At 41.3% G+C, this 27,538-nt stretch overlaps 1 protein-coding gene across 13 annotated transcripts in view; it reads left to right on the top strand.

The window, feature by feature from the left end:
• Positions 1–27,538, top strand: part of cadps2 (Ca++-dependent secretion activator 2) — a 718,900-nt gene that overhangs the window by 427,463 nt on the left and 263,899 nt on the right. For all 13 annotated transcript variants that reach the window (XM_087997417.1, XM_087997409.1, XM_087997412.1 and 10 more), the window contains exons 9-11: positions 16,639–16,705; positions 16,906–17,014; positions 18,049–18,261. In XM_087997417.1, the coding sequence (XP_087853543.1) occupies positions 16,639–16,705; positions 16,906–17,014; positions 18,049–18,261 (389 nt within the window). The remainder of the gene's footprint in view (positions 1–16,638; positions 16,706–16,905; positions 17,015–18,048; positions 18,262–27,538) is intronic.

The raw sequence follows: 27,538 nt of genomic DNA, 5'->3' as shown, positions 1-27,538 counted from the left end.
GTCCAACAGGTTTAATCGGAAGCACTAGCTTTCGGAGCGCCGTTCCTTCATCAGGTGGGTTGTGGAGGACACATTTGTGCTTCCAATTAAATCTGTTGGACTATAACCTGGTGTTGTGTGATTTTTGACTTTGCACATCCAATTCAGTTATATAAATGATGAAGGGCAGTGGATCCAGCACCGATCCTTATGGCACTCCACTGGTCACAGGCCTCCAGTCTGAAAAACAACCCTCCACCACCACACTCTGTCTTCTACCTTTGAGCCAGTTCTGTATCCAAATGGCTAGTTTTCCCTGTATTCCATGAGATCTAACCTTGCTAATCAGTCTCCCATGGGGAGTCTTGTCGAACGCCTTACTGACGTCCATGTGGATCGCATCCACCGCTCTGCCCTCATCAATCCTCTTTGTTACTTTTTCAAAAAATTCAATCAAATTCATGAGACATGATTTCCCATGCACAAAACCATGTTGACTATCCCTAATCAGTCCTTGCCTTTCCAAATACATGTATATCCTGTCCCTCAGGATTCCCTCCAACAACTTGTCCACACCAATGTCAGGCTCACCGGTCTATAGTTCCCTAGCTTTTCCTTACCACCTATCTTAAATAGTGACACCACGTTAGCCAATCTCCAGTCTTCCAGCACCTCACCTGTGACTACCGATTATACAACTATCTCAGTATGAGGTCCAGCAATCACTTCTCTAGATTCCCACAGAGTTCTCGGGTACACCTGATCTGCTCCTGGGGATTTATCCGTTTTTGTGTTTCAAGATGTCCAGCAGTTCCTCCTCTGTAATATGGACATTTATCAAGATGTTACCATCTATTTCCAACAAAGCTCAAATGTCAGGCCACATCTGGCCAGCCAAGTAGTCACCTCCCGTATATACTGAAGGGAAGCCTCTGGAATATATTCAGCCCTCTGATACCTTGTCGACCACCACTGATGAAGAGCTCCAACACTGAATCAGCTGCATCAGCTCAGTCTTTGACAATCTGTGGCAGCCATTGTTTGACACCTAGGACCTCTGCAATTCAACATGCATCCTAGTCTGTGGACAGTTGCCCTGCTCTCCTGTTCTACAGTTGGACCTTGACTGTGTATCCACACCACATAAGGTTGTACCTGCCAGATTCAATGAGAGCACCATTGAACAATCACTATTATCCTTTCCAAAGCTAGGTTCAGAAACATTCAAGCAAAACCCTTAAAAAGCCCAATGTGATGGACTGGAGCCTGTGTCCGCATGGACGAGTACAATCATAAGGTCCTCATTATTTGAACTATCAAATGACCAAACTACCAGGAGAGGACTGAAGAAAACATATGAAGACACTCTGAAACTTTCCTTGAAGTATAGCAGCATTGACTTTGATAACTGGGAGAATGTTACTACCTGTCGTCCAAAATTGCACATCAAACTGCATCAGTTCTCTTCGTTCCTTTCATGGCGTGTGGGCAGCATAGAAACTGAGAAAACAGGAGCAGGAGTCAGCCATCTCGCCCTTTGAGACTGTTTTGCCTTTCAATATGCTCATGGCTAATCATCTCACTCAGTCTCCTGTTCCTGCTTTCTCCCATACCCCTTGATCCCCAAGAACTGTATTGCATTCCTCGAAAAAGTTCAATGTTTTGGCCTCATCTGCTCGCAGCATTCACAAGCTCACCACTCTCCAGGTGAGGAACTTCCTTATCTCAGTCCCAAGTGGCCTTCAGCGTATCCATAGACTGTGAGTCCTGGTTGTGGACTCCCAGTCATAGGGGATATCTTTCCTGTGTTTACCCTGGTCTAGTCCTGTTAGAATTTAATAGGTTTCTATGAGATTCCCTTTCTCATCCTTCTGAACGCCAGTGAATATAGTCATCTTCACACTCTTACTCTCACTCCATCTGCATATGTCAGTCCAGCCATCCCAGGAATCAGTTTAGTAAAACTTCATTGCATACCCCCACCCCCTAGCGGTATCATCCAAAGAATCAGGAGATGAGAACTGCATGCAATACACCAGGTGTGGTCTTACCAAGGCCTTGTATAATTGCAGCAAGACTTCCCTGCTCCCTTACTCAAATCCTTTTGCAATGAAGGCCAACAGACCATTTACCTTCTTTAACACCTGTTTCACCTGCATACTTTCAGCAACTGATGCACAAGGACACCAGGTCTTTGAGTACCTCTCCCTTTCCCAATTTATAGTCATTCAGATAATCGGCCTTCCTGATTTTACTACCAAAGTGGATAATCTTCTATTTATCCACAGTGTACTGCATTTGCTTACACATTCAACATATCCAAATTGCACTGACACATCTCTGCATCACTGGCAAGACCAGCATTTGTCACCCATTCATAATTGTCCTTGAACTGAAAGGCTTGGTAGGCCATTGCAGTTAGGAGTCAACCTATGGGTCATCTCATATCACATGTAGATCAGACCAGATAATGAAGGCAGATTCCCTTCCCTAAAGGGTATGATTGAAGCAGGTGGGTTTTATGCATTAATCAAGAATAGATATCATAGTCCTCATTCGTGAGGCTCATTTTGATTCCAGGTTTATATTTATAAAATGGAATTGAAATTCCACCAATTGCCTTGGTGGGATTTGAACTCATATTCCCAAAGCCTCAGGATTGCTAGCCTAATGAGTGTGCCATGTACCATAGTCTCCCCATGCTTTAGGTTTGACTGCCCTTAATGGTGAGGCAGGGCAAGGCAGAAATAAAAGAGATCCCGCTCATATCATCTAAAGTACAAACCCTGCACAAAACTTACTTGGCAACTGATCTCAGCCTGCAGTCTCAATGAAACATATGTTGAAGTACAGAGTATGATTTAATTAGCATGCTCAATAGTTTGCAAAGTATCCCACAGCAGTGAAAAAAACCCGCCACTGTACAATTGCGATGTTGGGACGGTTTTATTTCTGAGTGTCTGATCGAACCTGTGCACCTCAGTGCTATAATTGAGTCCCATTGGCAGAACTTACGGCAACATCATCAACGATCCTGACAAACTGAATCACATTCATTCAATTAGAAGGAGAGATTGAGACAGAAAAAAGGATTTCCATTCATGTGTTATTAATATTAATAATGTTAAAAATTGAACGTTTTAAAAAAAAAATGACAATCCCAATATCAAAGCAGTTTCAAACTTTCAGCAGAATATTTAAAAGCACTGATTATTTCATGGTCCTGAATGTTAAGCTCGATAAAGATACCTTAATCCTTTGTTCTCACAATATGGTGTGCCCTATTGTAAGGCACTAAATTACCGGGAGAGCTCCCTGATACTGCCAGCACAGACTCCCACTTCTCTGAGCCCTCACCTACACTGTACCCAAAGCCCCAAGAATGATATAAATGAGAGATCCTTCTGTGTGGCACTGCATACAGAACTTGCTCATTCCCAATGAATGCTGAAGAGGAGAGGCAGCTCCTACTGGGAATCTTGTTTCCAGTTCGGACATCTCCTTTACAGAGCCATCATCCCACATTTGCCTGTTTCACGGTCTTCGACAGGAGAATACTTGCAGGGAAACAGAAGTGCCCATTCCTTTCAAAGCTGGCATTTCAGGGCGGGCATTAGCTGATGTTTTCTAACATTCCAGTCTCCAATCCCCTTTGGACTCTGAGCAGATCATGCAATCTGTACTGGGAGCAGATGAAATATATTGATCATGCATCACGGTGCCAACAAGCTGTTGCAGTGGAGGACTCATCTGCAGCTGATGAATGGCTGTCAGAGTGATTGTGTCATTGTCTGAATAAAGTGGTGATTATATATTTAAGACCCCCCTTTTTGATTCAGTGTTTCGGGGTCGAGGGTGTCAATATAAGAATGTCACTTCTTTCCCCACAACATAACATTAAAAGAAGAAAGGTAGTACTGAGTTTTTTTTCCACAAAGATTATTCAATCATCTTTGATAATCTTGGTTTAACAGGTGTGCCAGCATGTAGGGAAAAAAACATGTAGCATTTTGCTGGAGTCTGAGCCAAGGGGTGACACCTCCGGCTCCTCTCATAGATGGATGTCTGGCTCCCCCTTGTGGATGTCAGAGAAATATAACTGCAATCCCTGCTGCCTTCGCCATGTGGGTCCGCATGGATATCATTGGAAGCAACCTAACTCATGTCTGCCATATGTTCATCTGGTGTCTTGGCCAAAGCACGTATCCGCATGGAGTCAAATGGTCTTTGCAAGAGTGAGTTGCAGAATTATTTGGGGGTGGGAATGGGGCAGGGGAGGGGCAGTTTGCTAATGGTGGATGAGGGAATGATATAAGCAATGAATCATTGAATGCATTAAAGGTTTCATCGAGAAAACAAATAAGATTGGACTGTAAGCTAAGATTTGATAACTGTGTTCTAGCTACATACTGATGTTGCAAAGAAAACAATCAAAGTGGTGGTAAAAATACAAGGACAGATGTGGATGCCTGCAGCGTTGCTCCACAGAAAGACTAATAACCTCATTTTTTGCTTCATTAGAAAATTGATGCAGATCAGTGAGAATGGGACAAAGTCTGGCAGCTTAGCTGATGCCACAAGGTGCTAGATTAAATATAGAAATGGATTCATTAACTTCCTGTGTGCCACTTGAATATATTAGGCCAAAAGGATTAGTACTTAAGCCATTGAGATTGACAGTCTGGTAAAATATCTTTTGACACCTTGGGTAAAATGTGGTTAATTTATTAATGTATCTGAGTACATCAGATCTATCAGACTTATATTAATGCTTATCGAAAAATGTACATAGTCGTCAAATATTACAAGATTTTTTTTTATGAACTGTGGCCCTGATCTAAATGTCACTTTTAGGAATGGACATTTTATTTGCATTAGACAGTGGAGAAGGAGTTTTAATGCTTTGTTCTTCTTTCCATATCTCTTACAAGCATCAAAAGGAAAACAGGAAAAAAAAAATGTTAAACCCACAATGTCCTCTATATAGTTCACACAGAATGTTAGAAATGATTTTAGATGTGAACTTGCTGAACTTATCTATACAAAATAGAACCTTGAAAGTGGGAGCCAAGCTAATATGGCTCAGATAAAAGATTAACTGACATTATTAGTTCAACTTCACTTAATCAGAACAGTTTGCCCCTTCAGCATTCTTTGCTGCCTCTTTAGCTAGTTCAGCAACAATTGGAGTGAATTATCTTTATGTAGTAACAACCACTGGTCAATAGATGGCTCTTTATCCTTTCTTTAAGTTGGTACCTGAATATGGAGAAGTTGTATCCAAGGCTTCACTTTAGCTCTAGGGTGGGAGCGCTTTCGGGAGTACAGCAGACCCATCCATCACTTTGTGCTGAAATCGTTTCTTTGCACAAATCAAAGAACAGGTTGAGTTCTCGACAGAGGGACTCTCACCTTGGATTCTTGGGCAAATTTGTAAGCTGTGTTTTGAATTCATGTTCGTCGTGCTCTGGGACTAGGAGAAAGTGAGGACTGCAGATGCTGGGGATCAGAGTCAAAAGGTATGGTGCTGGAAAAGCACAGCAGGTCAGGCAGTATCTGAGGAGCAGGAGAGTTGTCGTTTACGGCATAAGCCCTTCCAAAACGTCAACTCTCCTGCTCCTTGGATGCTGCCGGACCTGCTGTGCTTTTCCAGCAACACACTTTTATGCTCTGGGACTAACCAGCCCAAACGAAGGACAGTAATCATCAGAGTCATCCGATAATTCCAAATCAGAAAGCAGCAGTGCCATTTTCTGAGCTAGCTCTTATGGTGCTGGCGCTTAAAAGTATGTGATGATTGGAACTCATTTTGAATGCATGTGACAGGATGAGTTGGCATTGTAGCTGGCTGGGAAACCTTTGAATGGGCCGCAAGAAAAGTGGCTTCAGGTATTGACACCGCATGTGGCACAGCGAGAGGTGAATTTGATCAGTTCTCAGTGCATACCTTCCTGCTTTACCAGCCTCTAACTGATTTCAAACCATTGCTAAACTGCAGAGCCTGTGTCCAAATGTTGACTCAATATTATGGATATACTATCCTTTTTTGTTTGTTTTCTTTTTAATGCCTTCTGAGTCAGAAAGTTGTGGGTTCAATCTTCACTCCAGGGACTGGAGTACAAAATTGCAGGCTGGCACGAAAGCTATATTCAAGGTGTTGTCCTTTAGAGGAGACATTATATCTGAGTCCCAATAGGCTTCTCAGGTGTATGTTTAAAACAAGTCACGGTGCCATTTTAAAGCTGGGCAGATGAGTTCCATTTACTGTTCTTGACTAACATCTATCCCTTAAAAATGTGTTGCTGTAAAAGCGCAGCAGGTCAAGCAGCACAAAGGAGAAGGAGAATCGACGTTTCAGGCATAAGCCCTTCTTCAGGAATGAGGAGGGTGTGCCAAGCAGGCTAAGATAAAAGGTAGGGAGGAGGGACTTGGGGGAGGAGCGTTGGGAATACGATAGGTGGAAGGAGGTTAAGGTGAGGGTGATAGGCCGGAGAGGGGGTGGGGGCAAAGAGGTCAGGAAGAAGATTGCAGGTCAAGAAGGCGGTGCTGAGTCTGATGGTTGGGACTGAGAAAAGGTGGGGGGAGGGAAAATGAGGAAGCTGGAGAAATCTGCATTAATCCCTTGTGGTTGGAGGGCTCATAGGCGGAAGATGAGGCACTCTTCCTCCAGGCGTCGTGTTGCTATGGTCTGGCGATGGAGGAGTCCAAGGACCTGCATGTCCTTGGTGGAGTGGGAGGGGGGGTTAAAGTGTTCAGCCACGGGGCGGTTGTGTTGGTTGGTGCGGGTGTCCCAGAGGTGTTTTCTGAAACGTTCCGCAAGTAGGCGGCCTGTCTCCCCAATGTATAGGAGGCCACATTGGGTGCAAGCAGATGCAGTAAATGATGTGTGTGGAGGTACAGGTGAATTTCTGACGGATATGGAAGGATCCCTTGGGGCCTTGGAGGGAAGTGAGGGGGGAGGTGTGGGCGCAAGTTTTGCATTTCTTGCAATTGCAGGGGAAGATGCCGGGAGTGGAGGTTGGGTCGGTGGGGGGTGTGGATCTGACAAGGGAGTCGCGGAGGGAGTGGTCTTTCCGGAACGCTGATAGGGGTGGGAAGGGAAATATATCCTTGGTGGTGGGGTCTGTTTGGAGGCTCCTTTGATGCTGCCTGACCTGCTGCACTTTTCCAGCAACACATTTTTAAGCTCTGATCTCCAGCATCTGAAGTCCTTACTTTCTCCGAACATCTGTCCCTTGAGCAACGTCACTGAAACGTTTACTTTGAGTGTTTGTCAAATATTGCAATGGCCAAATTAGCTGTGGTGTTACCTTCATCATAATGTTGATAATATCCTGAGATAATGGAAGTTATTTGAGAAATTTGCTTTGATTTTGGTGAACCTTTCTGTTTATTGAGGCAAGGATTGTCAGAGCTGGCAAAAGGAATATATTTTGGTCATGTGTGTGAATATATTTTGGTCATGTGCGTGAATATCACTGAATTCTTGGGTCCAGTGGAGCACTCTTACATGCACAAAGTCCTCACTTAAAGTTGTGGCTGCCTTCCTGAAATTCTTAAAGTGAAGCAGCATTTACGTTAATCCTGGTTTCCTAAAGGAATCAATGTTAAAGCTCACATTACATTCTGCAGGACGTTCCTTTTCAGAGAAAAAGCATTATACCCAGTAAGTTGAAATACTTTACATCGCTAAATTCCTTTATTGTTAAATGGAATAAATGTGGCATTGCAGATAGCCAGCTTCACCTGAATCTCTCACACACCGTTTCCAGTATTCGAAGTCCTGCTTCATTCATTCCGCTTTCTCTGTCCCGGTCCAAGGTCACTGAGGCTTCTATTTTTCTGTACACCAGTTCAGAAAACTGAGAGAGAGAGTGTCACCACCCAGTCATGGCTACGTTTGGAGTTGACCCCACAATGCTTGTCATTTAGTCTTTGTATAAAGTTGGGGATAAGACAGCGATGTGACAGTGATAGACAGTGACTAGCCCCAATGTTAAAGTGTAACAACATTAATCGGAGTGACTGTAAATGAGGATTTACTGTATTAAAACCTACTTTATTCTCCTGATCAACCTGACTTGGACACACCCTAAGTGATCTTTGAATATCTTCAGCCTGAGTTGGAGTTACTTGATATTTGTCATTAGCGGATGCTAACTTTGGCTCCTATAATTGACAAAAAAAACTCAACCTTCAGTGGCTCTTTAAAGCACCAAGCTGTTATGAGATTTTTGACATTTTCCTACAATATTTATGTCTAAACAGATTTGTTTGCACCTTTGACAATTAGTTTTGAAGAATACAACACTTCATGATGCTTAATATCAGGACTGAGCGTTCTCACCCAGATTTTCTCAAAATATTAGATTCCAACTCATAAAGCCAGCAGAGAAATTGGACTTCGATTTGGGTTACATTGTAGCTCAGATGCAGATCTAATTGAAAAACAGTGCCAAATCTTCACCCTGTTAGTTTGCTGATTTTTTTTTAAAATGGTGACTCTCAATTGCTAATTGTTTCAGTTGAAGTTAAATGTGTGCAGTTGGAGAGTATTGATTAGATGGTATTTACAGAATGTTAGCACCACAAGGGCTGAAGTGCTCTATTTCCCCTCTTCAACCCCATTTTAATTAAGTCCCTTCTTTTTTTCCTACTATCCCTTTTTTTTGTTGTTGTTGTTGCACTGCCCTAGTGGAGAGTATTTAGTTGTTTTCATTAGTTAATCAGATGGTGATATTCAAAACAAAAGCGCACATAAAGAGAGACTTATTGACACAAGAAGTGGATGGAGTCAGGAGATTTTTACCTGCAATGTTTTATTCTGCAAGTAACAAGTAAAGCTTGGCCATTGAATACAATTGTGTATATATAGATTTTGGTTGAAACTTGTTTAAAAAATAATTGAGGTGATTATTTAACAGTTGATGTGCACACTGAATGCTCGAGTTTACTGTAGAAGGCGGTTGCAACTATTGCAATTTAAACTCCCCCACCCCCACCCCACCTTCTTGTTGAAAAAGCTCTTCCTCAAGGCCTTTTCTGAATATTGGATGATAACTCAATTATTTTGAGGATTATTCACTCAGTCTCCTGGTTGTGTTAATGTTTAGACATTATTTTGTCGCGCTGTTTTTTTTTTTATTTCCATCTACTGCTGCATGAAGATGAAAATGACTTACTTTTGCAGTAGCAAAATAAAAGAAGGAATGTAGTATTCGGACAGCTCCTTTCACAGGCTGTGCACTGAGGACTGAGAGTGCCTCTGGGTGTTTGGTTCCCATTGGCTCGAACACTGAATGCTGCGATGCCCAGAGCCATCCTGTATTGTTATCAGCTAAATGGGATCATGAGAGTCTGAAAGGTGTTTGAGAATGAACTGAAAATCATTTTCACAAGTGGATGATTACTTTTGCCAGCTGTTAACTGAACTTGATCAGAATGTCCTAGATTTCTCAGACTGCATAAATTGCTCTTTGGACCTTGACATGGTATTTTCTTTATAAGAAGAAGCTCTTACAGAGAGAAGTAGCTATGTGTATTGATTTCCCTATATATTGATTTTCAGCATGTTTGTCTTTCATTATTTGAACATCTGAAACTTTGTACAAACAATGAGCTCGTAATTCAAGCTAGATTGGTGCATTTCTGAGGAAGAAAAGGCCAGCTCCCATATAGATCTGCAAGGAAAACCACATTCTCTTCTTTGCAATGCATTCATTTAACTACTAATGGAAAAAAATGTATTTCGTGCTTCCAACAATAATAATTTTTTTCCCATGAATTTCGCCATAGCCCATCTCAATGTTGATTGGTCTGTCTGAGATCAGCCTTCTGTAATGGTTCCCAAACCATGGGGCTCAAAAAAAGGCAGAACTCTCCAACCTACTTCATTTAAATGGGGAAAGTAGAAAAGAGATTACATTTCTGAATAAAAGCCGAAAGAACTGTATGCGCTGTGATTCAGAAATGAGAACAGAAATACCTGGACGAGCTCAGCAGGTCTGGCAGCACATGCGGAGAGAAATCAGAGTTGACGTTTCGTTTTGAGTGACCCTTCCTCAGAACATTTCTGAATCTCATTACACTGTCTCCAAATGTCTTAAACCCCCTTCGGTGTTAAAGCATGGTCAGTGGTGGACTGCGGTCACTTTGTAGAGGTAAAAACAATGACTGCAGATGCTGGAAACCAGATTCTGGATCAGTGGTGCTGGAAGAGCACAGCAATTCAGGCAGCATCCGAGGACAGGCAAAATCGAAGTTTTGGGCAAAAGCCTGTCCTCGGATGCTGCCTGAATTGCTGTGCTCTTCCAGCACCACTGATCCAGAATGCGGTCACTTTGTAATGGTGACTGATATCAGTAGTAAATGCGACAGGCCCTGCAAATGTTTAATGCTAGACAATTATGTTTAAATGACATTGGTTGAAAGATCAATGTTGATTAGGAGACCATCGAGAATAACCCCTATTCTTCTTCAATTGATAAGTGAGATCTTTTGTACTTGTGGGTCATGGCCTCTGTTTTAATGTCCCCTTCCAAAAGATGGCATCTCTGACAGTGCAGCATTTCATCAGACAGAGAGCTGAGGGGGACAAATTAAGTCACAGCTGACACATTTTAGGATTTGAATTTTATTTGCAAAATTATTTTAAGGTGTATAGAATCTCTGTTTTATTTTGTCAAGGTGTGGATAGTAATACATTCCATTAAATATTCGGAGGGGGAGAGAGAGAGAAAGAGAGAGAGAGAGACCAATGGTGCATTTGCTTCCTTTCAGAGGAGTTGTGGTGAGGAAGGAAGTGACTTGCTCTCCCTTTCACCTCCTGCAATCGCTACAACCATCAGGTAATGTAGGGTGGGCTGGAAGAAGGAACAGGGCAAAGGAATCCTCCATGAATGGCAAGTCGTTAGGAAGCTCATAGGAACAAAGGGATCTTGGGTTGCTTGTCCACAGGTCCCCGAGGTGGCAGGACAGGTTAATAGGGTTGTTAGGAGAGCATTTAGTGACACTTGCATTTATCAATCATGGCATAGATTATGCGAACAGAAAGATCATGTTGAAGTTGCATGGAACTTTGGTTATGCCACAGCTGGAATACTGTGTGCAGTTCTATAGGAAGGATGTGATTGCACTGGAAGCGGGTATAGAGGAGGTTGCCCAGGATGTTGCCTGGGAAGAGTATTTCAGCCGAGGAGAGAGAGGCTGGATAGGCTCAGGTTCTTTTCTGCTGTGCAAAGAAGGTTGAAGGGGAACCTGATAGAGGAGTATGTAACTACGAGGACCATGGACAGGGTGAATAGAAAGCTGCTGTTCCCCTTAGCTGAAGGGTCAATAACAAGGAGGCATAAGTGAAAGGCAGGTGTTTAGGGGGCCTTGAGGAAGAGCTTTTTCAGCAAGAAGATGGGGTGGGGTTGGGGGAGTTTAGATTGCAATTGTTGAAGCAGGAAGCCTCACAATCTTTAAGAAGTACTTGGATGAACAATTGCCTAGTGCGGGAACGAGAGTCGAGTGGTCGGTGATAGTTTATTTTTGGCAGTATATACTGGATGGGCCAAAGGGCCTTTTCCGTGTTTATAATTCTATTCTGTGAATCTACTGGCAGGATTCCCAGCACCAAACGGCAGCCTGCCTATGAAGCAGAGGAAATCGCGTCAGTGTTGCAGTCACACTGCACCACCAGAATGCTTTGGCCACCAGAACTCAAAGGGAGTGGGAAAGCCTTTGGCCTCAGCCAAGAGAGAATCCTGCGATGAGTATGTCATGAAGGGAGAGGAACCAGAGGGAGAATGAGACATTTCAACAAACCTTCACTTCGTCCTCATAATCTGGTCCCTTGCCATTGCTGCCTCACAGACTACCAATATTATTCAATGGCTAGATCTGGAGAGTGACACAGAGAAATATCCAATGGAAGATTGAACTCCAATTCCCCACCAGCATTTGCCTGCAGAGGCAGGGAAGGAGGGGCTAATGGTGGTAACCTTGTGAGCAGTTAGAGAGAAACTTAAGTTGGTGCCAGGAATGAGCGCAATAAGAGTGTAACTAGGAGTGAATCCTCATTGGAGGGTTGGATTGATAATCATCCTGAAGGGGTGAATGTTGAAGAGTGCTATTGTTTTACTTAACTGACAGGTTGTGGTGCCGCTAGCAGGCATTTCTTTTCCATAGTTAATTGCCCTTGAGAATTGTGTTGGTTTACTGTGTTCTTGAACCTATAGGGTGTAGGTTCACCAACAATGCTATCAGAAAGGGAGTTCCAGGACTTTGACCCAATGATATTGAAGGATGGCTTTATGTTTTCAAGTAGGAATGTGAGTGGCTTAATGCAGAGTTAGATGTGGTGTTGGTCCTGTCCATCTGTTCCCCTTACTCTTGGAGATGATAGAGGTTGCTGGTCCAAAAGGAGCCACTGAAGGAGCCTTGTTGAGTTGTTGCCGTGAATCTTGATGATGGTACACACAGGCTGCCCCTCTGTGAATTTTTGCAAAGCTGTCTGTTTGATTGGCACCTTATTGGCATTTGTGTCCTCCACCATGATAATAGCAGCAATGTGATGCACTACAGAAGTGCACTAAGGTCCGCTCAGCAGTACCTTCCAAACCCACAACTACTTCCATCCAGAGAGATAGGGCAGCAGATCCATGTGAACACCACCACCTGCAAGTTTCTCTTCAAGCCACTGACCAACCTGACTTAGAAATACATCACCATTGCTTCACTATCGCTTGGTCAAAATCTTGGAACTCCTTCCCTAATGACATTGTGGGTCCAGTTACAGCAAATAGACTGCAGCAGTTCAAGAAGGCAGCTCACCACCACTTTTTCAATTGCAATTAGAGATGAACAATAAATGCTGATCCAGCCAGTGATGACAACATCCCATGAATGAATAAAACAAAATGTGTGCTTCTAGTTCAATTTTTCTAATCTCTAGGATTTTAAACCAAAGCCTACACAAATTATTACATACATAACATATTCTCCGAGTCCACTTTGCTGAAAAATTTTCTTCTTCCTTTAACTTGATTTGTATTACTTTAGAAGACCTTCAACTATAAATTGCAAATTTTTACAGCAAAGGAACATTTTATTTAAGTACGAACAAAGCTGCCACTTGTGGTATCTCTCTCATCTGTAATCTTTGTGATTTTGCTATAGTTTGCATTTCCATCATGTTGCAGTGGCCTGAGTGATTCCAGTAAAGCTCCCCTTGGTTAGTGTAAAAATGTGAGGCGGAATGTGATCTCTAGGATTATCTTGTGATGTTGATAGTAAATTTGTTAATCCTGGTGCTGTAACACTGAGAACCATGTTGAACCCAGCTTTCTGACTGTGTGTTAATTTCTTTGTTAGCTAATCCTGTGCTAAATAAGCAGATTACAGGTTTAAGGTAGACTGCCATTTGGACATCTGAGACCAGCTGCCTTAATAGGGATTGATAAACAAAGGGTAGCTGTAATACAGCATTTTGTGAAGTACACCTGTTTAATGAGGCTGTTATGCCTCCTCTCTATGAGAGAGTTCTGGGGAGATATCTGGTTCTTCTGGCAACCAGAATGATCAACTCTTCAAGAGCTTTAAAAGCAATGTTATGCAAAGTAACCTTGAGGCATGGCACCCAATATTTATATGTCCAATATATATATAAGGGGAAAACAAAAGATGGTCATATTATGTGACAGAATGTCAAGATTCATTTATGTAATGACTGTCGTCCATGATCTGCAACTCCAGATGATTAGCAGAATTACTGGAGCAAGTAACATCTTTACTTGGCTACTTTCCAGAACAAATATAATCCAGTTTAAAGTGAAGAAAAAAAAATAACCATTCTGTATTTTTCCACACATGCTGATTTTATGGTAATCTGATTTATCTCTTTGTACATCTCCATCTGACTGTACAGTTGTCTCATTTACGCAGCTCATTAACCAATATTTATGTATTTTTTAAAATCTCAGATTTTGCATGTAACATTGCTTTTCATAAAACCGAAAGTCTTTCTGACAAGACTTGTCTTTCCCAATTCCGTGAATACATTCAAACACTGGTAGATATCACATGTCAGCCGAGTCAATGTGTCTTACTGAGAGGGCTGCTATTCAATCCTGGTTGGGAGTGGACTAAAATCTAGCCAGAATGATAATGTATTATTGGAATGATTGATATCAGATCAGTCGCGTAATTATCCACAGACTGAACTGTCGGTTTGGACTTGTGTAAGGAGGTAGACTAATAGGAGCAGACAAATGTCTATGAGTTAAGTTTAAAGTGATATTGAATAGGAGAACACAATTTCTTTGTAAAATGCTGGCTTAAAATTCTTAACTATGCTAACCCATACACATTGCAAGGGAGATGTGACAGTGCCTGTGGAAAATGTTGTTGATATTTTGCTTGGTGTGGACATTGGATTTCACTGCTTTGTTGGTCACCCTGCCAAGTCTTTTTGAATCAAAAATGCTATAAACATGGCATTCTATGTTTGTCCTACTTACATTATTCTTAGTACTATTGTCACATATATGTAGTTTTAATATTATTATCTATTTTGTAGAAAAAGTGAATATGGCTTCAAAATGCATCTACACAGTCTTACAAAATGGCTCCCAGGAGTCACATGATTAACCTTGGTCCAAGCGTGGACAAGAGCTAAATTAAAGAGGATTGAGTCCCTGCCCTTCACTTCAAAGCATTACATCGGTTCTGACATAATATGATAGTTCCATTCTCGTGCGATCTCACGTTATAAGAAAATCACTCAATAGCAGCACCTTTTAAACTAATGGGGCCGGAATCACATTATAGCCAATACAGGGAAGGAAAGTTTGTGTTTGACAAATAACGGTCTAAATTCTTCAATCTCGTTAAAGCCAATTTGAAGGAACACGTGTTATAGTAGAACCAACTGTATTTGATTGAGTTTGGCATCAAGAAGCCCTATCAAAAGTTATAGGGAGAGGTTAGACAAGCCACAACGTTTTTGTTCAGAGTGTAGGAGTACCTTTATAGAAGTGTATAAGGCCATGAGAGGCATAAATATGGTGAATGTATTCAGTCTTTTTCCCAGGATTGGGTAATCAAGGATGCAAGGGCATCAGTTTAAGATTAGAGGGGTAAGAATAAAAGGAAACGTGAGGGGTAGGTGTTTTACACAGAGGGTGGTACACATATGGAATGAGCTGCCAGCAGTAGTAGTTGAGCACTTTAACTGCATTTAAAAAGCATTTGGACAAGTATGTGGAGAGGAAAGGTTTAGAACGATACCGGCCAAGTGCAGTTAAATTGGGTTGCCATGGACAAACATTTTGGTCAGCATGGACCAGTTTGGGCCAAAGAGTCTGTCTCCATGCTGTAGGACTCTATGACCTCTGAATCTAAAACTAAAATCAGTGGAGTCAAGGAAAGGTCTGTCCACGGTTTGGAGTCATACATTAGCAGACGAGAAGTTCATTGTAGTTATTGGCGATCAGTCATCTCAGCACTAGGATATCAGTACAGAAGTTCCCCAAGGAAGTTTCCTAGGCTCAGTCATTTTCAGTTGTTTCATCAATGACCTCTCCATTTTAAAATTAGAAGTGGGGATGTTTGCTAAATATAGCATCTCTCTCAATTCCTCATACTGAGGCAGCCATTGTTGATATGCAGCAAGACCTGTATAACGTTCAAGCCTCAGCTAATAAATGCCAAGTAAGATTCACACCACACCTGTGTGTGGGATGCAGGTGGAGGTGTGTGTGTGTGTGTGATGCGTGTGTGTGTGATGCGTGTGTGTGTGTGTGTGATGCGTGTGCGTGGTGAGTGTGCGTGCGTGTGATCAATGAAACAATAATATTAAACAACAGAGAATGGAACCATCACCCCTTGATAATAAATAGCCTCACTGAATCACTCAGTGTCAATATCCCAGGAATTGCTAATGATCAGATATTGATCGACAGGTTAGAGGCTAGGAATTCGGTAGTGAGGAACCTACCTCCAGGTACCCCTGTCCACCATCTACAAGACATAAGTCAGGAGTGTGATGGAATACTGTGACACTATTCAGGACAATGCAGCCTGTTTCATTGATCACACGCATCACACGCACACGCATCACGCACACACACGCATCACGCACACACACGCATCACACACACACGCATCACACACACACACACGCATCACACACAATCATCACACACACACACACACGCATCACACACACACGCATCACACACACACGCATCTCACACACACACGCATCACACACACACACACACACACACACACGCATCACACACACACACACACACACACACACACACACACGCACACACACACCTCCACCTGCATCCCACACACAGGCATATCTCTATCTACATGTACCCCATTCCCCCAGACTTGACCACATCTACACACACTCAGCAGCATCTCTAATCTACACACTCCCCCACACATCACAACACACTCCTACTCATCTGACACCTGCCATTCTCCTACACACGCCTGCACACATCACTACGTGCTCCCATCTCCATACACCCCACACCCTGAACATACTTGGCTTATTGAAAACCATCTCTTGTTTCCCTTCCTGAAAAACTTCTGAATGTATGCCGTGCTGGATATTGTTGTTGCCTACTTGTTGTCTGAAATCTTGTTTCTTGGCTACAGATACCTGTATGCACTTGGGCAGAAGGTTTGGAAGAGATGGAAGAAGCGCTATTTCGTCCTGGTTCAGGTTAGTGAGTGATCTATTCGAGTTCATTTTTCATTTCTTCTTATTTTGCCTTGGGATGATGGGTATAAATGACATAAACATATTTATTCCAAGGAGGTGTATTTGTGTATGGCAAGTTTTGCATTGTACTTAACTGCAGTTACCTGGGGCTCCAGTTAAATATGCCCACCCAGCTAACTCGATCATGCCTGTTGTTTCAGGTTAGCCAATACACATTTGCTATGTGTAGTTACAGAGAAAAGAAATCTGAACCTCAGGAATTAATGCAACTGGAAGGATACACAGTGGACTACACAGAGCACCAGCCAGGTAGTATACTGTCAGAGAGAAAACAATTGATTGTTTTGTGCTCACAGATCAGAATGTTTTAATCAGATAGCAGAAAGGGTGGAATATATTGAAGAGTTGACTTTCTAATGTGATTTTATTTTTTGGTGTAAGAAGAATGTAGATTGCAGTCGAAGTCTGCAATTTCTGTGTCAAAATGTATATATTTGCTCTCCGCAGCACATTTTGTGTGGTGTTCCTGATTTTGGATTGGTTCCGTCCTGCACATCACAATAAATCAATGTAACTAACGTGTGTCTTGTGGTGTTTCAAGTGAAGTACGTCCTTTTTGTTTTCAACTGTTTCAAAAGCCAACACAGCAGAGCCACAAGTGGGTTACACTGGTGGCCTAGCTGTCTCAATTGATTGAACAGTTCCTTTCTTTGCTGTGTGATTCTGTGAAAAATAAAGATTTTCAGTGTCAAGCTTTACCCCACCAAATCCTCACTGCTTATCCGTGAAAAGCACTCCGGCTGATATATAAAAAGACCTATCCTGCACAAATTATGTTGCTAAGATTTTTTGCAACATTTAAGGACTGAAAATGTTTATCCGTTTCTCAAAAGTAATCATAAATATTCAATTAATTAAATTGAAGGAGAGCAAACTTCTGCGTGGGATGTGTGTGGAGGCGTAGGTATAATTATGTGGAGAAATTTTGGGTGCACTCTCAAAGTCAGAGCAAGTCCAAGATACAATTCAACAATTCAAGCGGAATAGTAAGGTGTCTATCCAAATACATGTATACAGGTTTTGGGTCAAGTCTTGACAAAGTACAAGTCTGATTATACTTGAAGTGCTACGTTCAGCTTTTTGGATAATGCATTACAAAATGTTCTAGAATTGGGAAGGGTTACAGACCAGATCCTAGGTCTAAAGGAATCAGTATCAAGGAAAGCCAAGAGAAGTTTCAAGTTTCAGGAAGGAAGTTGATTCGTGAGGAAGAGTTGACTTGTTAAACAAGAGGCGAGCATGAGAAAGGAAACTATAACTTGATCTTGCTTATTCACTCATAGGTCTGGATGGTGGCCGGGCATTCTTCAACGCAGTTAAAGAAGGTGACACAGTTGTGTTTGCAAGTGATGACGAACAAGATCGAGTGTTGTGGGTTCAAGCTATGTACAGAGCTACAGGCCAATCCTACAAACCTGTCCCTCCATCTCAGGTCCAGAAGCTGAATGCCAAGGGAGGAAGTGCACAGCTACCAGATGTGCCTATCTCTCAATTCTGTGAGTATGCCAAACCAAGTTAATGTGACGTTTTATTTATTCAGAAGCTGCAAAATGTAAATGATTTCCAGTAACACAATCCTTATAAATGAAATACCAGAGGACTGTGAGAGCCCTGTAATTTTTTTTGGCAGTGTTATATTTCCACGTTTAATTATCTAATGTGTAAGCATTGCTATCAAAAGCAATGCATGTCGTTGCTAATTGCTAATTGTCCTTAGCCTTCTTTCTAAGTCGGAAACCAGATGTACCCTGAAAGATGCATGTTGGAACCGTGCGGATGATCCGCGACATTAATTCTGAACTGTACATTTTACTACAGGCATCAGGCATCACTTCATTAAATTGCCAAATATTAGACTTATGAGACAAACTTTTGTGAACCTGCATTCGTAAAGGGCAAAAGAACTGCAGATGCAGGAAATCAGAAACAAAAATAGAAATTACTGGAAAAGCTCAGCAAGTCTGGCAGCATCTGTGGAGAGAAATCAGAGTACTGTTCTGAAGAAAGTTCACTTTGCCCGAGAAGGTAACTGTGATTTCTTTCCACAGATGCTGCCAGACCTGCTGAGCTTTTCTAGCAATTTCTGTTTTTGTTCATAAAGAGCATTGTTTTTCCAGTAAGTACTGTTTTATTTGCTTTTACACATAAAACAGAGATGCTTAGAAAATAATGACTTGCCATTTTGTCTAGCAGTTTGAAAATAATGAGATCTACTTATTTTTCAACGCTATTGATTGTAAACACATAAAGACATCATCAGATGTTTTCTAAGCTATAATTTATTCAAAAAGTTAGTAAAGGTACAATATATAAAGAGCGCAAATTTGACATTGCACAAAATGCAATAGTTTAATCTTTACAACACAATACATGGCACTCAGATATACCTGATTGCATTTATAGTCCCAGGTGAAATTTATAAATTATGTTTCACATCAAAAGCGCTTTGGTGCAATCATCCTGAAGGAGTTTACACAAATTCCAATCCCTTTAAATGCAATGGTCAGTTGTCCTTTACCTATTTTGGTCTTTACCTATTGAGTCTGTGTGCCTTCTCCATGCTTTACTGTATCCTTCAGCATGCAGTCCTCTATTACAACACCTGGCAGTAGGGCAGGTTGAAAATCAGCAAGTTTCTGTCAAACTAATGAGCATCTTTCAGCAAGCTAATGATCCTCCAGCAGCACTGATCTTTTTCTCTGTGGGCATCCCGGGAACAGCCTAAAGAGCACAGAAGTCTGTGTTATGGAATTACTTGGGATGAATCTAGAAAAGGAACCCCCTCCCATTTCAGATTTTCTTGACAAAGGTGGATGCCAGCTGGAAGTGGGTGACTGTCTTTTTCTTGTTAAAGCTGTCTCAAGAACATTGTGCAGTGTCACTGAGAGATTGTGTGTGCATGAAACCCCTCAAGGCATGGGGTTACTTAACAACACCAAAGCACATGTTGGTATTTATCTTTAGAGTGCTGGCATTGAAGCCTTCTGACAAATGACTGTCGGATGTAATAAGATGCAGGAGTGAAACAAGCAGGGCCAGCACTTCTGGGCTGAAATCTATTGAAACAGTGCAAGACCGTAACTGTGTGGCTAACCTACCAACCCACTCTGTTCGTTATTTGGTTATCATACAAGCTCATTGTCCAGTCAGGTTATACATAAAGCTCTTTGAAGACATATGTGTGCCCCAATAGCATCAATGTGAATTGCAGGTTGAATTTATTCCCTGATGGAGTAGCAGCTCAATCAAACAACTACATCCACTTAGTACAAACATTTGGCCATGGACTCTTTGAATATTTGGAACCTGCTCACGTTTAACATTTGGTAGCATGCATACTTGGCCATCTATCTCATAAATAGAATTGTTGTGAAGTCTTTTCTTGGAAGCTTTTTAAAAATGTGCCATTATATTTTCCAAGTGTAATTTGTTTAGAGGAGAGAGCAGGGATTCCATGCAGGAGTCTGTCATACCAGCCTGAGAATTCTTTTCTGTTATCCTCAGCAGTATGATGATGTAATCCCAACCATAAGTATTGTTAATCAAAGTTCCCATTACTTAGCAGTGACAGTTCTCTTCATCACAAACTTTGATGCTAATTGATTGCTTTTAACATTTCTCATGCATTTAGTTTGTTTCCTATTTTAGCTTTTTCTTCTCATGTAAACTCTGGGCTAAGTTTATATGGAGTCATGGCTATAGTATGGTATTGTTTCAAAAATCTATTTGGGAGCCAGCAGCACTAGCTGTGCAAATATTAGTATTGTTAAATAATATCACCTCCAACATATTAAGTGTAGCATTCTTGTACTATTAAACAAATGTGGAAAAGCTAACATCTTTACACTGTTCCATAAGAATGTTCCCTTGCTGTGCGTGTAAAGAAGTCTCAAATTGGGCTTCATACCAGTGTTGTGAGCTCTAAATTTTCAATGATAAAGTATGCCATGCATGCAAGAAAAAAATGTCACAATAGCTGATCTATCTCCTCATCTTGCAGCAAATATATAGCTTGTGGCCTACACACCAGGTTCAGTGTCTGCATACTGAGCTGAGAAAAACGGTTGTTCACCATATCAGTCAGCTCAGCAACTGATATATTCAGCCATAGTGATCGCTGTATTATTGAAAATGAAGGAAAATCAATTAGAGGTACTTTTAAAAGATGTAGCAGGAGAGGTTTCCACAGAATCGTCCATGAAGTGACAACCTTATCTAAATAGACGTCAAGAATAGATAAACAATAGCAAGTCATGAACAAAGGTGCATATGCTGTATTTATAGTGACTTCTGGTAATAGAATCAAGATGCAGGTACAACTGTTGCTACAAAGTACAAAAAATAATTTGTTCTAATTTAGAGTTAGAGGCAATGTTAGCTAGCACTCCAGCTTATGTGTGGCATGTGACAGTATTTCTTTGACCAAAGGTGAAATGAAAAATAAACTTCCATTGACCAATATCTGTTAATCAGCAAAATTGCCATAAAATAATTCTTTACTTAAAACATTATTTTTCTTACCATTCAAAGACCCTGTTTCTAAATGCTCTTTATGCCTTATACGATGTTGACCATGACATAAAGAAGCTAGAAGTTAGATTTTTCTTGCACATGGTTTGTGGCAGAGCAAGTGACAGAGTGTGCTAGCCAGCTGCCTAGTGTTCTCGAACGTAGAACACAGAACAGTGCAGCATAAGAAGGGGCCTTTCAGCCCCTGATGTTGTGCCAAACATGATTCCAAATTAAACAAATTCCTTCAGCCAGCCCTTTGTCCATATCCCTCCATTCCTTGTGTATCCATGTGCTTATCTAAAAGTCCCTTAAATGCCTCTGCCATATTTGCCTCCACCACCATCCCTGGCAGTGCGTTTCAGACTCCTACCACTCCTACAGTGTAAATAAAACTTGATCCTCGCATCTCCTTTGAAGTTTCCCCTTCTCACCTTAAATGCATGCTCCCTCGTTTTAGACATTTCAACTCTGGGAAAATTATTCTGACCGTCAACCCTATCAATGCATCTCATAATTGTTGGGCCAATGGGCTGAGAAGTGGCAGATGGAGTTTAATTCAGATAAATGTGAGGTGCTGCATTTTGGGAAAGCAAATCTTAGCAGGACTTATACACTTAATGGTAAGGTCCTGAACAAAGAGACCTTGGAGTGCAGGTTCATAGCTCCTTGAAAGTGGAGTCACAGGTAGATAGGATAGTGCAGAAGGTGTTTGGTATGCTTTCCTTTATTGGTGAGAGTATTGAGTATAAGAGTTGGGAGGTCATTTTGCGGCTGGACAGGACATTGGTTAGGCCACTGTTGGAATATTGCTTGCAATTCTGGTCTCCTTCCTATTGGAAAGATGTTGTGAAACTTGCAAGGGTTCAGAAAAGATTTACAAGGATGTTGCCAGGGTTGGAGGATCTGAGCTATAGGGAGAGGCTGAACTGGCTGCGGCTGTTTTCCCTGGAGCATCGGAGGCTGAGGGGTGACCTTATGAGGGGCATGGATAGGATAAATAGACAAGGTCTTTTCCCTGGAGTCGGGGAGTCCAGAAGTAGAGGACATAGATTTAGGGTGAGAGGGGAAAGATATAAAAGAGACTTAGGGGCAACTTTTTCACGCAGAGGTGGTACGTGTATGGAATGAGCTGCCAGAGGATGTGATGGAGGCTGGTACAATTGCAACGCTTAAGAGGCATTTGGATGGGTATATGAATAGGAAGGGTTTGGAGGGATATGGGCCAGGTGCTGGCAGGTGGGACTAGATTGGGTTGGGATATCTGGTCGGCATGGACGGGTTGGACCGAAGGGTCTGTTTCCATGCTGTACATCTCTATGACTTTAAGTCTCCCCTCAGCCTCTGCCACTCCAGAGAAAGCAACCCAAGCTTTTCTAGCCTCTTCTTATAGCTCATACCTTTTAATCAGGCAACATCCTGGTAACCTCATCTTCACCCTCTCCTAAGACTTCACATCCTTCCTGTAATTTGGTGTCCAGAACTGAATGCAATACTCTGTGACCTAACAAAAGACTTATAAAGCTGCAACATGCTGCTGATAAAAATCCTAGTTTGCTTTGGTGGTAGGTTCATTAACACAGAGCTGGTGAGCTACAGGTTGAAGATGAGTGCTGAGAACCAATGGACTCTCTTTTGTGTGCTGTAGTGGCAATTTGTTTAATTAGGCAGTGTGCTTGTAATTTTTGTTTTCAGGGACCACATAAGCGGTAAGTTGAAGTGGTTAACTTGTGGGTTGTTTACATGCACTTTTTTAGGTTTCTGTGAAGTAACAAGGTTTACAACGAACTATGAACAGGACTGCTAGCTACCACCAGCGCTGAGGCCAAGCAAGGGGAGCATCAGGGCTCGATAACTGTGGCCTGAGGTTTTGGGGACTGTTGTGCTCAGGTTGGGACATGGGGGCCTGGGCCAGAAATAGCACCTGGGCCCACAATTTCTGTCCCTTCGTCTGCTGGCCACCATAATATTGCGAGGCTTCCTAATCCTCCTGGCCCACAAAGCAAAATAGGACATATCTTTGGGCTTTAACTGGATCTTTAACTGGATTGTCAACTGAAGTTGGGAAGCATGTAATTCCCACATGCTGTCTGGTTGAATCCCGAAACAGTGAAATGATGTTTTGGGTTGCCTGACACCAATCCAAATACTTAAATTAGTTGAGCACTTTTTCAGGCTGTCCCCTGGGCCACTTACTTTTGGGATCTTGGTCAAATAGTCCAACCCTCAGCAATGGTCGGGTAGTGAGTTTTACTTACGATTTTCAGGAAAATGCCTCCCTGAATAGAAAAGTACAATATTTCCACACAAATATTCTAAGTTGCGCTGTTGTAACAGTTTGTCGTTTGCATCTTTTTTTCAGTTTTTTGTAAGTAAATATATTGTGTTTAATTTTTTAAAATATGTCTATGTTTCGTCTCCTCCAGTTTTAGGATCGTGCATGAATTCTCAATATGTTTGTTGAACAGTCAAGTTTGGAATTTACTTTTAATCCAGCAGGTTGCTGCAGAATGAATTGATTATTCTGTTACTGAGCCAGTTAATTGTGTCCTACAACATATTGACTTCTAAAAAGGATGCCATCTGCAGCCATGAAGCTACTATTCTTGGGCAATAATGTCACACCAAATGTGTTCTAATTCCTTTACATTCGTTTATTTAAGCGAAGACTTTTATAAATTATAAAACATTTGAAACTGCTTGAATCAATCTGGTAATGGCATTTTTCTATGGAATAAATTTGTAACATCTGATGCAAGGTGTGGGTGGTGTGTGTGTGTGTGTGAGAGAATTTGTCCATCATTTGACTTAGGAGGGGTAAGCCATTCAGTCCCTCAAGCCTGATCTGCCATTTGATAAGATGGTATGTGTTTGTATGCGTGTATGTGTGTGTGGTATATTATTCCACTTGTCATCAGTGGCTCAGTGACAAACTCAATAATTGTTTGTGTCTCTTTTTCTGTCTGTTACTCTTTAAAGGGGCAGTGCTACTCAATTGGTTAGTGTGGGCAGGCTTACTTGTTGAGTGAGCCAAGAAAGAGCCCACATGAACAAAATACTGTTGCACTGGTGCCACATTGTCAACTATAACAAATTTGCCTTGAGCAAAATCTTATCCCTACAGTTAATTTTTCCTGAACAATCTGCACCATTGGTGTACCTGAACCAAATGGACTGCAATGGTTCAAGAAGGCATCTTACCACCACCTTCTCAATGTCAAGTAGTGAGGGATAATAAATGCTGGCTTTGTCGACAATACTGACTTCCCAAGATTGAATATATTTTTTAAAAATTAATGGCGTCATAGCACCTATTGCAATGTGCAGCTGATTGCAATATACAGCTGGTCCTTTATTGTAACCACCACTGTCCAAGGTCATGCTGGAATGCTCCGTGAAACACTTCAGCCTGATGTCAAAGACTTTTAATTGGCCGCATCAGACTGTTGACCGGCACAGCCCTATATTTTTCTATTGTCAATTTGGTTCACCTCAATATGCTTTATTCTCCTTGCTTTGCTAACATGTAGCCGGAATCAAGGGTAAGTGCTAGGTGTGTGTTGGCAACTGTCTCTGTTCCTCTTGAGTGGGCTGTGTGAACTGTCATTAGAGGCTTGTATTAGCATCTTGCTTTACCATTGTCCTTTAAACACTGCATGCAGCAGAAACCTGCTCTTTCACATGTCTACGTGCTGTGGCCTTCTGCCTTGTCTCATTTGTGCTTATAGTTTGCTCGTGCAAAAGACCTTGTTTGAAATCTATCCCCTTGGTAGTGAATTTACTTGCAATGCATAAAAAAACAACAGCAGTATTTATGTATCAGTTTGAAAGCTTTGTTTAACTTAATGTTTTAATTGCCTTGCAGTTTTTTTGGTGAAATATTCAAATTCTCATTCTTGGATTAGTTAACACTTCATTTTAATTGCAGCCTGGAAAGAATGATCCTTCCAGGGATATTAATTAATAGCCTCAAGTTTGTCATTTTAATTTCTTGAAAAATGAAGGAAAATGCAACTGAGTGAACTTGAGACCAAAACAATTGCCATTTTGATGCTACAGCAGTCAAAGACTTGACCCTGGGTGAAGAATCCAACACTGATATACTTTTTAATGTACAATCCTGTAGCAGGAATCAATTAAGGTCATGCCAGGTGAAGTTTGCTTAGTAAATTCATAGCCTCAACTGAAAAAGGAGCACAATGTGAAGGAGGTAGGGAAATCGACCCAGAGGAATTGCTGGAATAACAAAGGCTTTTTCGAATACGTTCATACGTTTTGGAAGTCTTGTGGATCCCAAAGGTTCCATGAAAGAATTTGCTGTTGACCAAGAGGTTCACTTATTGATCATTTCACTTATTACATGAAAGAAGTGCATAACCGAGCTGAAAAACTTTCTTCAATCTGATTAATTTTCTAGTGTATCTAACTGGAGGTATTGTGCCTGATTCTGCGCTACACCTCAGGACGGATGTCTGGACAGTGGGAATAGTAAGATTTATTGAAATGGCACCAGGGATGAGGGCCTTAAAGTACATGCAGACATAAAGCTGTGACTGTTCTAGTGCAGAGAAGGTATAGGGAAAATACACTAATGTCAAAAATTATAGAGGGACTTAATACAATAAATAGGGAGAAAATGTTTGCACTGCATGGAGGATCAAGATGCAGAGGGTAAAGATTTAAAATAATTGGCAAAAGATCCAAGAGAAAGCTGAGGATTTTCTTTTTAAATTCATGAACTGTATAATCTTCAGTGCTTGAAGGAGCAATGGGTGCTCATTCAGTTAGAATTTTCAATAGGAAATTGGATAGATACTTGAAAATTTGTAAGCCTTTGAGACTGTGGTCCAGTCAAATAGTATATAGCCAGTGCTCTCTGGTGTCACTAGGCCAATTGTTACACCGATTTAAAGGAACTTACTTCAACCTGATCCAATAGTGACAGTTTCCGTTCATATCCCAAGTTTTTGGTGAAAACTTAAAACTGTGTGTTTAGATTTTCTATTGACTTCCAGTGACCCGTGATGTAGCCTCAATGCTGAGGATTAAAATTTAATGTTTTTTTTTAACTCACTGTTTAGTTAACTTTGAGCATTAAAGTGAAGTGTTTATATTACAAATGATAAGCATTTGTCAAAGTGACAACTGTAGGTATGAACCTGCAGTTTTGAGTTTGTATTCTGTAGAGGAACTGTCAACTTTGTTCTTAACCCTTTCACTGGTGCAAAACTATATTTAGAAGCATCTCCTGGACAGATTTCACAGGTGGTTCTGTGGCACCTGCTATCTCTCCTCATTGTTCAATTGCTGAAATATTACATACCCTGTTATTCATGCATTGATATAAGACTCAAAGGAAACAAAGCAGAAACTCTGACGAGCCAGTTGCAACACAACAGGAATGTAATCTCTTGATGCTCTGTAATTAGGGAAACTCGAAGAAAAATCCCAGGTCTTTTGTAAATTACTGAGATACTTGATAAGTCACTGTAATGTCCCAGTTAGGTTTTGTGGGTCTCAGTTGTTCTGTAGCAGGATTACAGCGCTGACATTCTTGAGGAATTGCTGCAATGATGTCTCGAAGAAATTGTGGGATAAAAAATTTAATGCATCACAATCTTCACTGACACAGGGCTGGTTTAGCCACTGGGACAGAATTCACTTTACCTAATTAGCAGACCTGATTTTGCAGAGATTTATAATGCACAAGTGATAAAGTGAGTGAGCTGTAAATTGTAATTCTCCACCTCCTGATCAGTTATTGACTCAGCTGCCCATCCCCATTCCATTTATCTGCAAATTCACAGATGAAACTTGATTAGTAATGTGATACTCTACTCTCTTCTTCAATTTTTAATTCATAAACAAGTGTCTCATGTTTTACCGAAGACATTTTAGAAGTGGGAAATCCTCAGATCATTAAATGCAGTGACAGAAACATGTTTGTAAAGAAATTGTAAGTTCTCTTTTAGAATTTCGGTCAGTATTCTTCAATTAAAGTCGTGAACAGAGGATATTATTGCAAATATGTTTACCACGTCGTTACATATATTCAGCAGAAGACACTTTCTACCAGATTTTTTCTAGCCTTCTGTTTGATTTAGGGTAGTAGTGATTGTAATGAGATCAGCCAGATGGACCACATAGAATTTGAGTCCCCTGACTGGGACTGTTAGTCTGGTCCTATCAGGGACCCCTGGCTGAACAGGAATGCCAGACATCCTGTTCATTCTGAGAGCTGTAACTGAGGAAGCTGGATCAGTG

Source organism: Chiloscyllium plagiosum, unplaced genomic scaffold (assembly GCF_037043375.1).
Source record: "Chiloscyllium plagiosum isolate Xiang-an unplaced genomic scaffold, Cpla_swu_hap1 HiC_scaffold_19, whole genome shotgun sequence".
Taxonomy (NCBI): domain Eukaryota; kingdom Metazoa; phylum Chordata; class Chondrichthyes; order Orectolobiformes; family Hemiscylliidae; genus Chiloscyllium; species Chiloscyllium plagiosum.
Note: the sequence above shows the minus strand (reverse complement) of the source record. Positions and strands in the feature narration are given on the sequence as shown.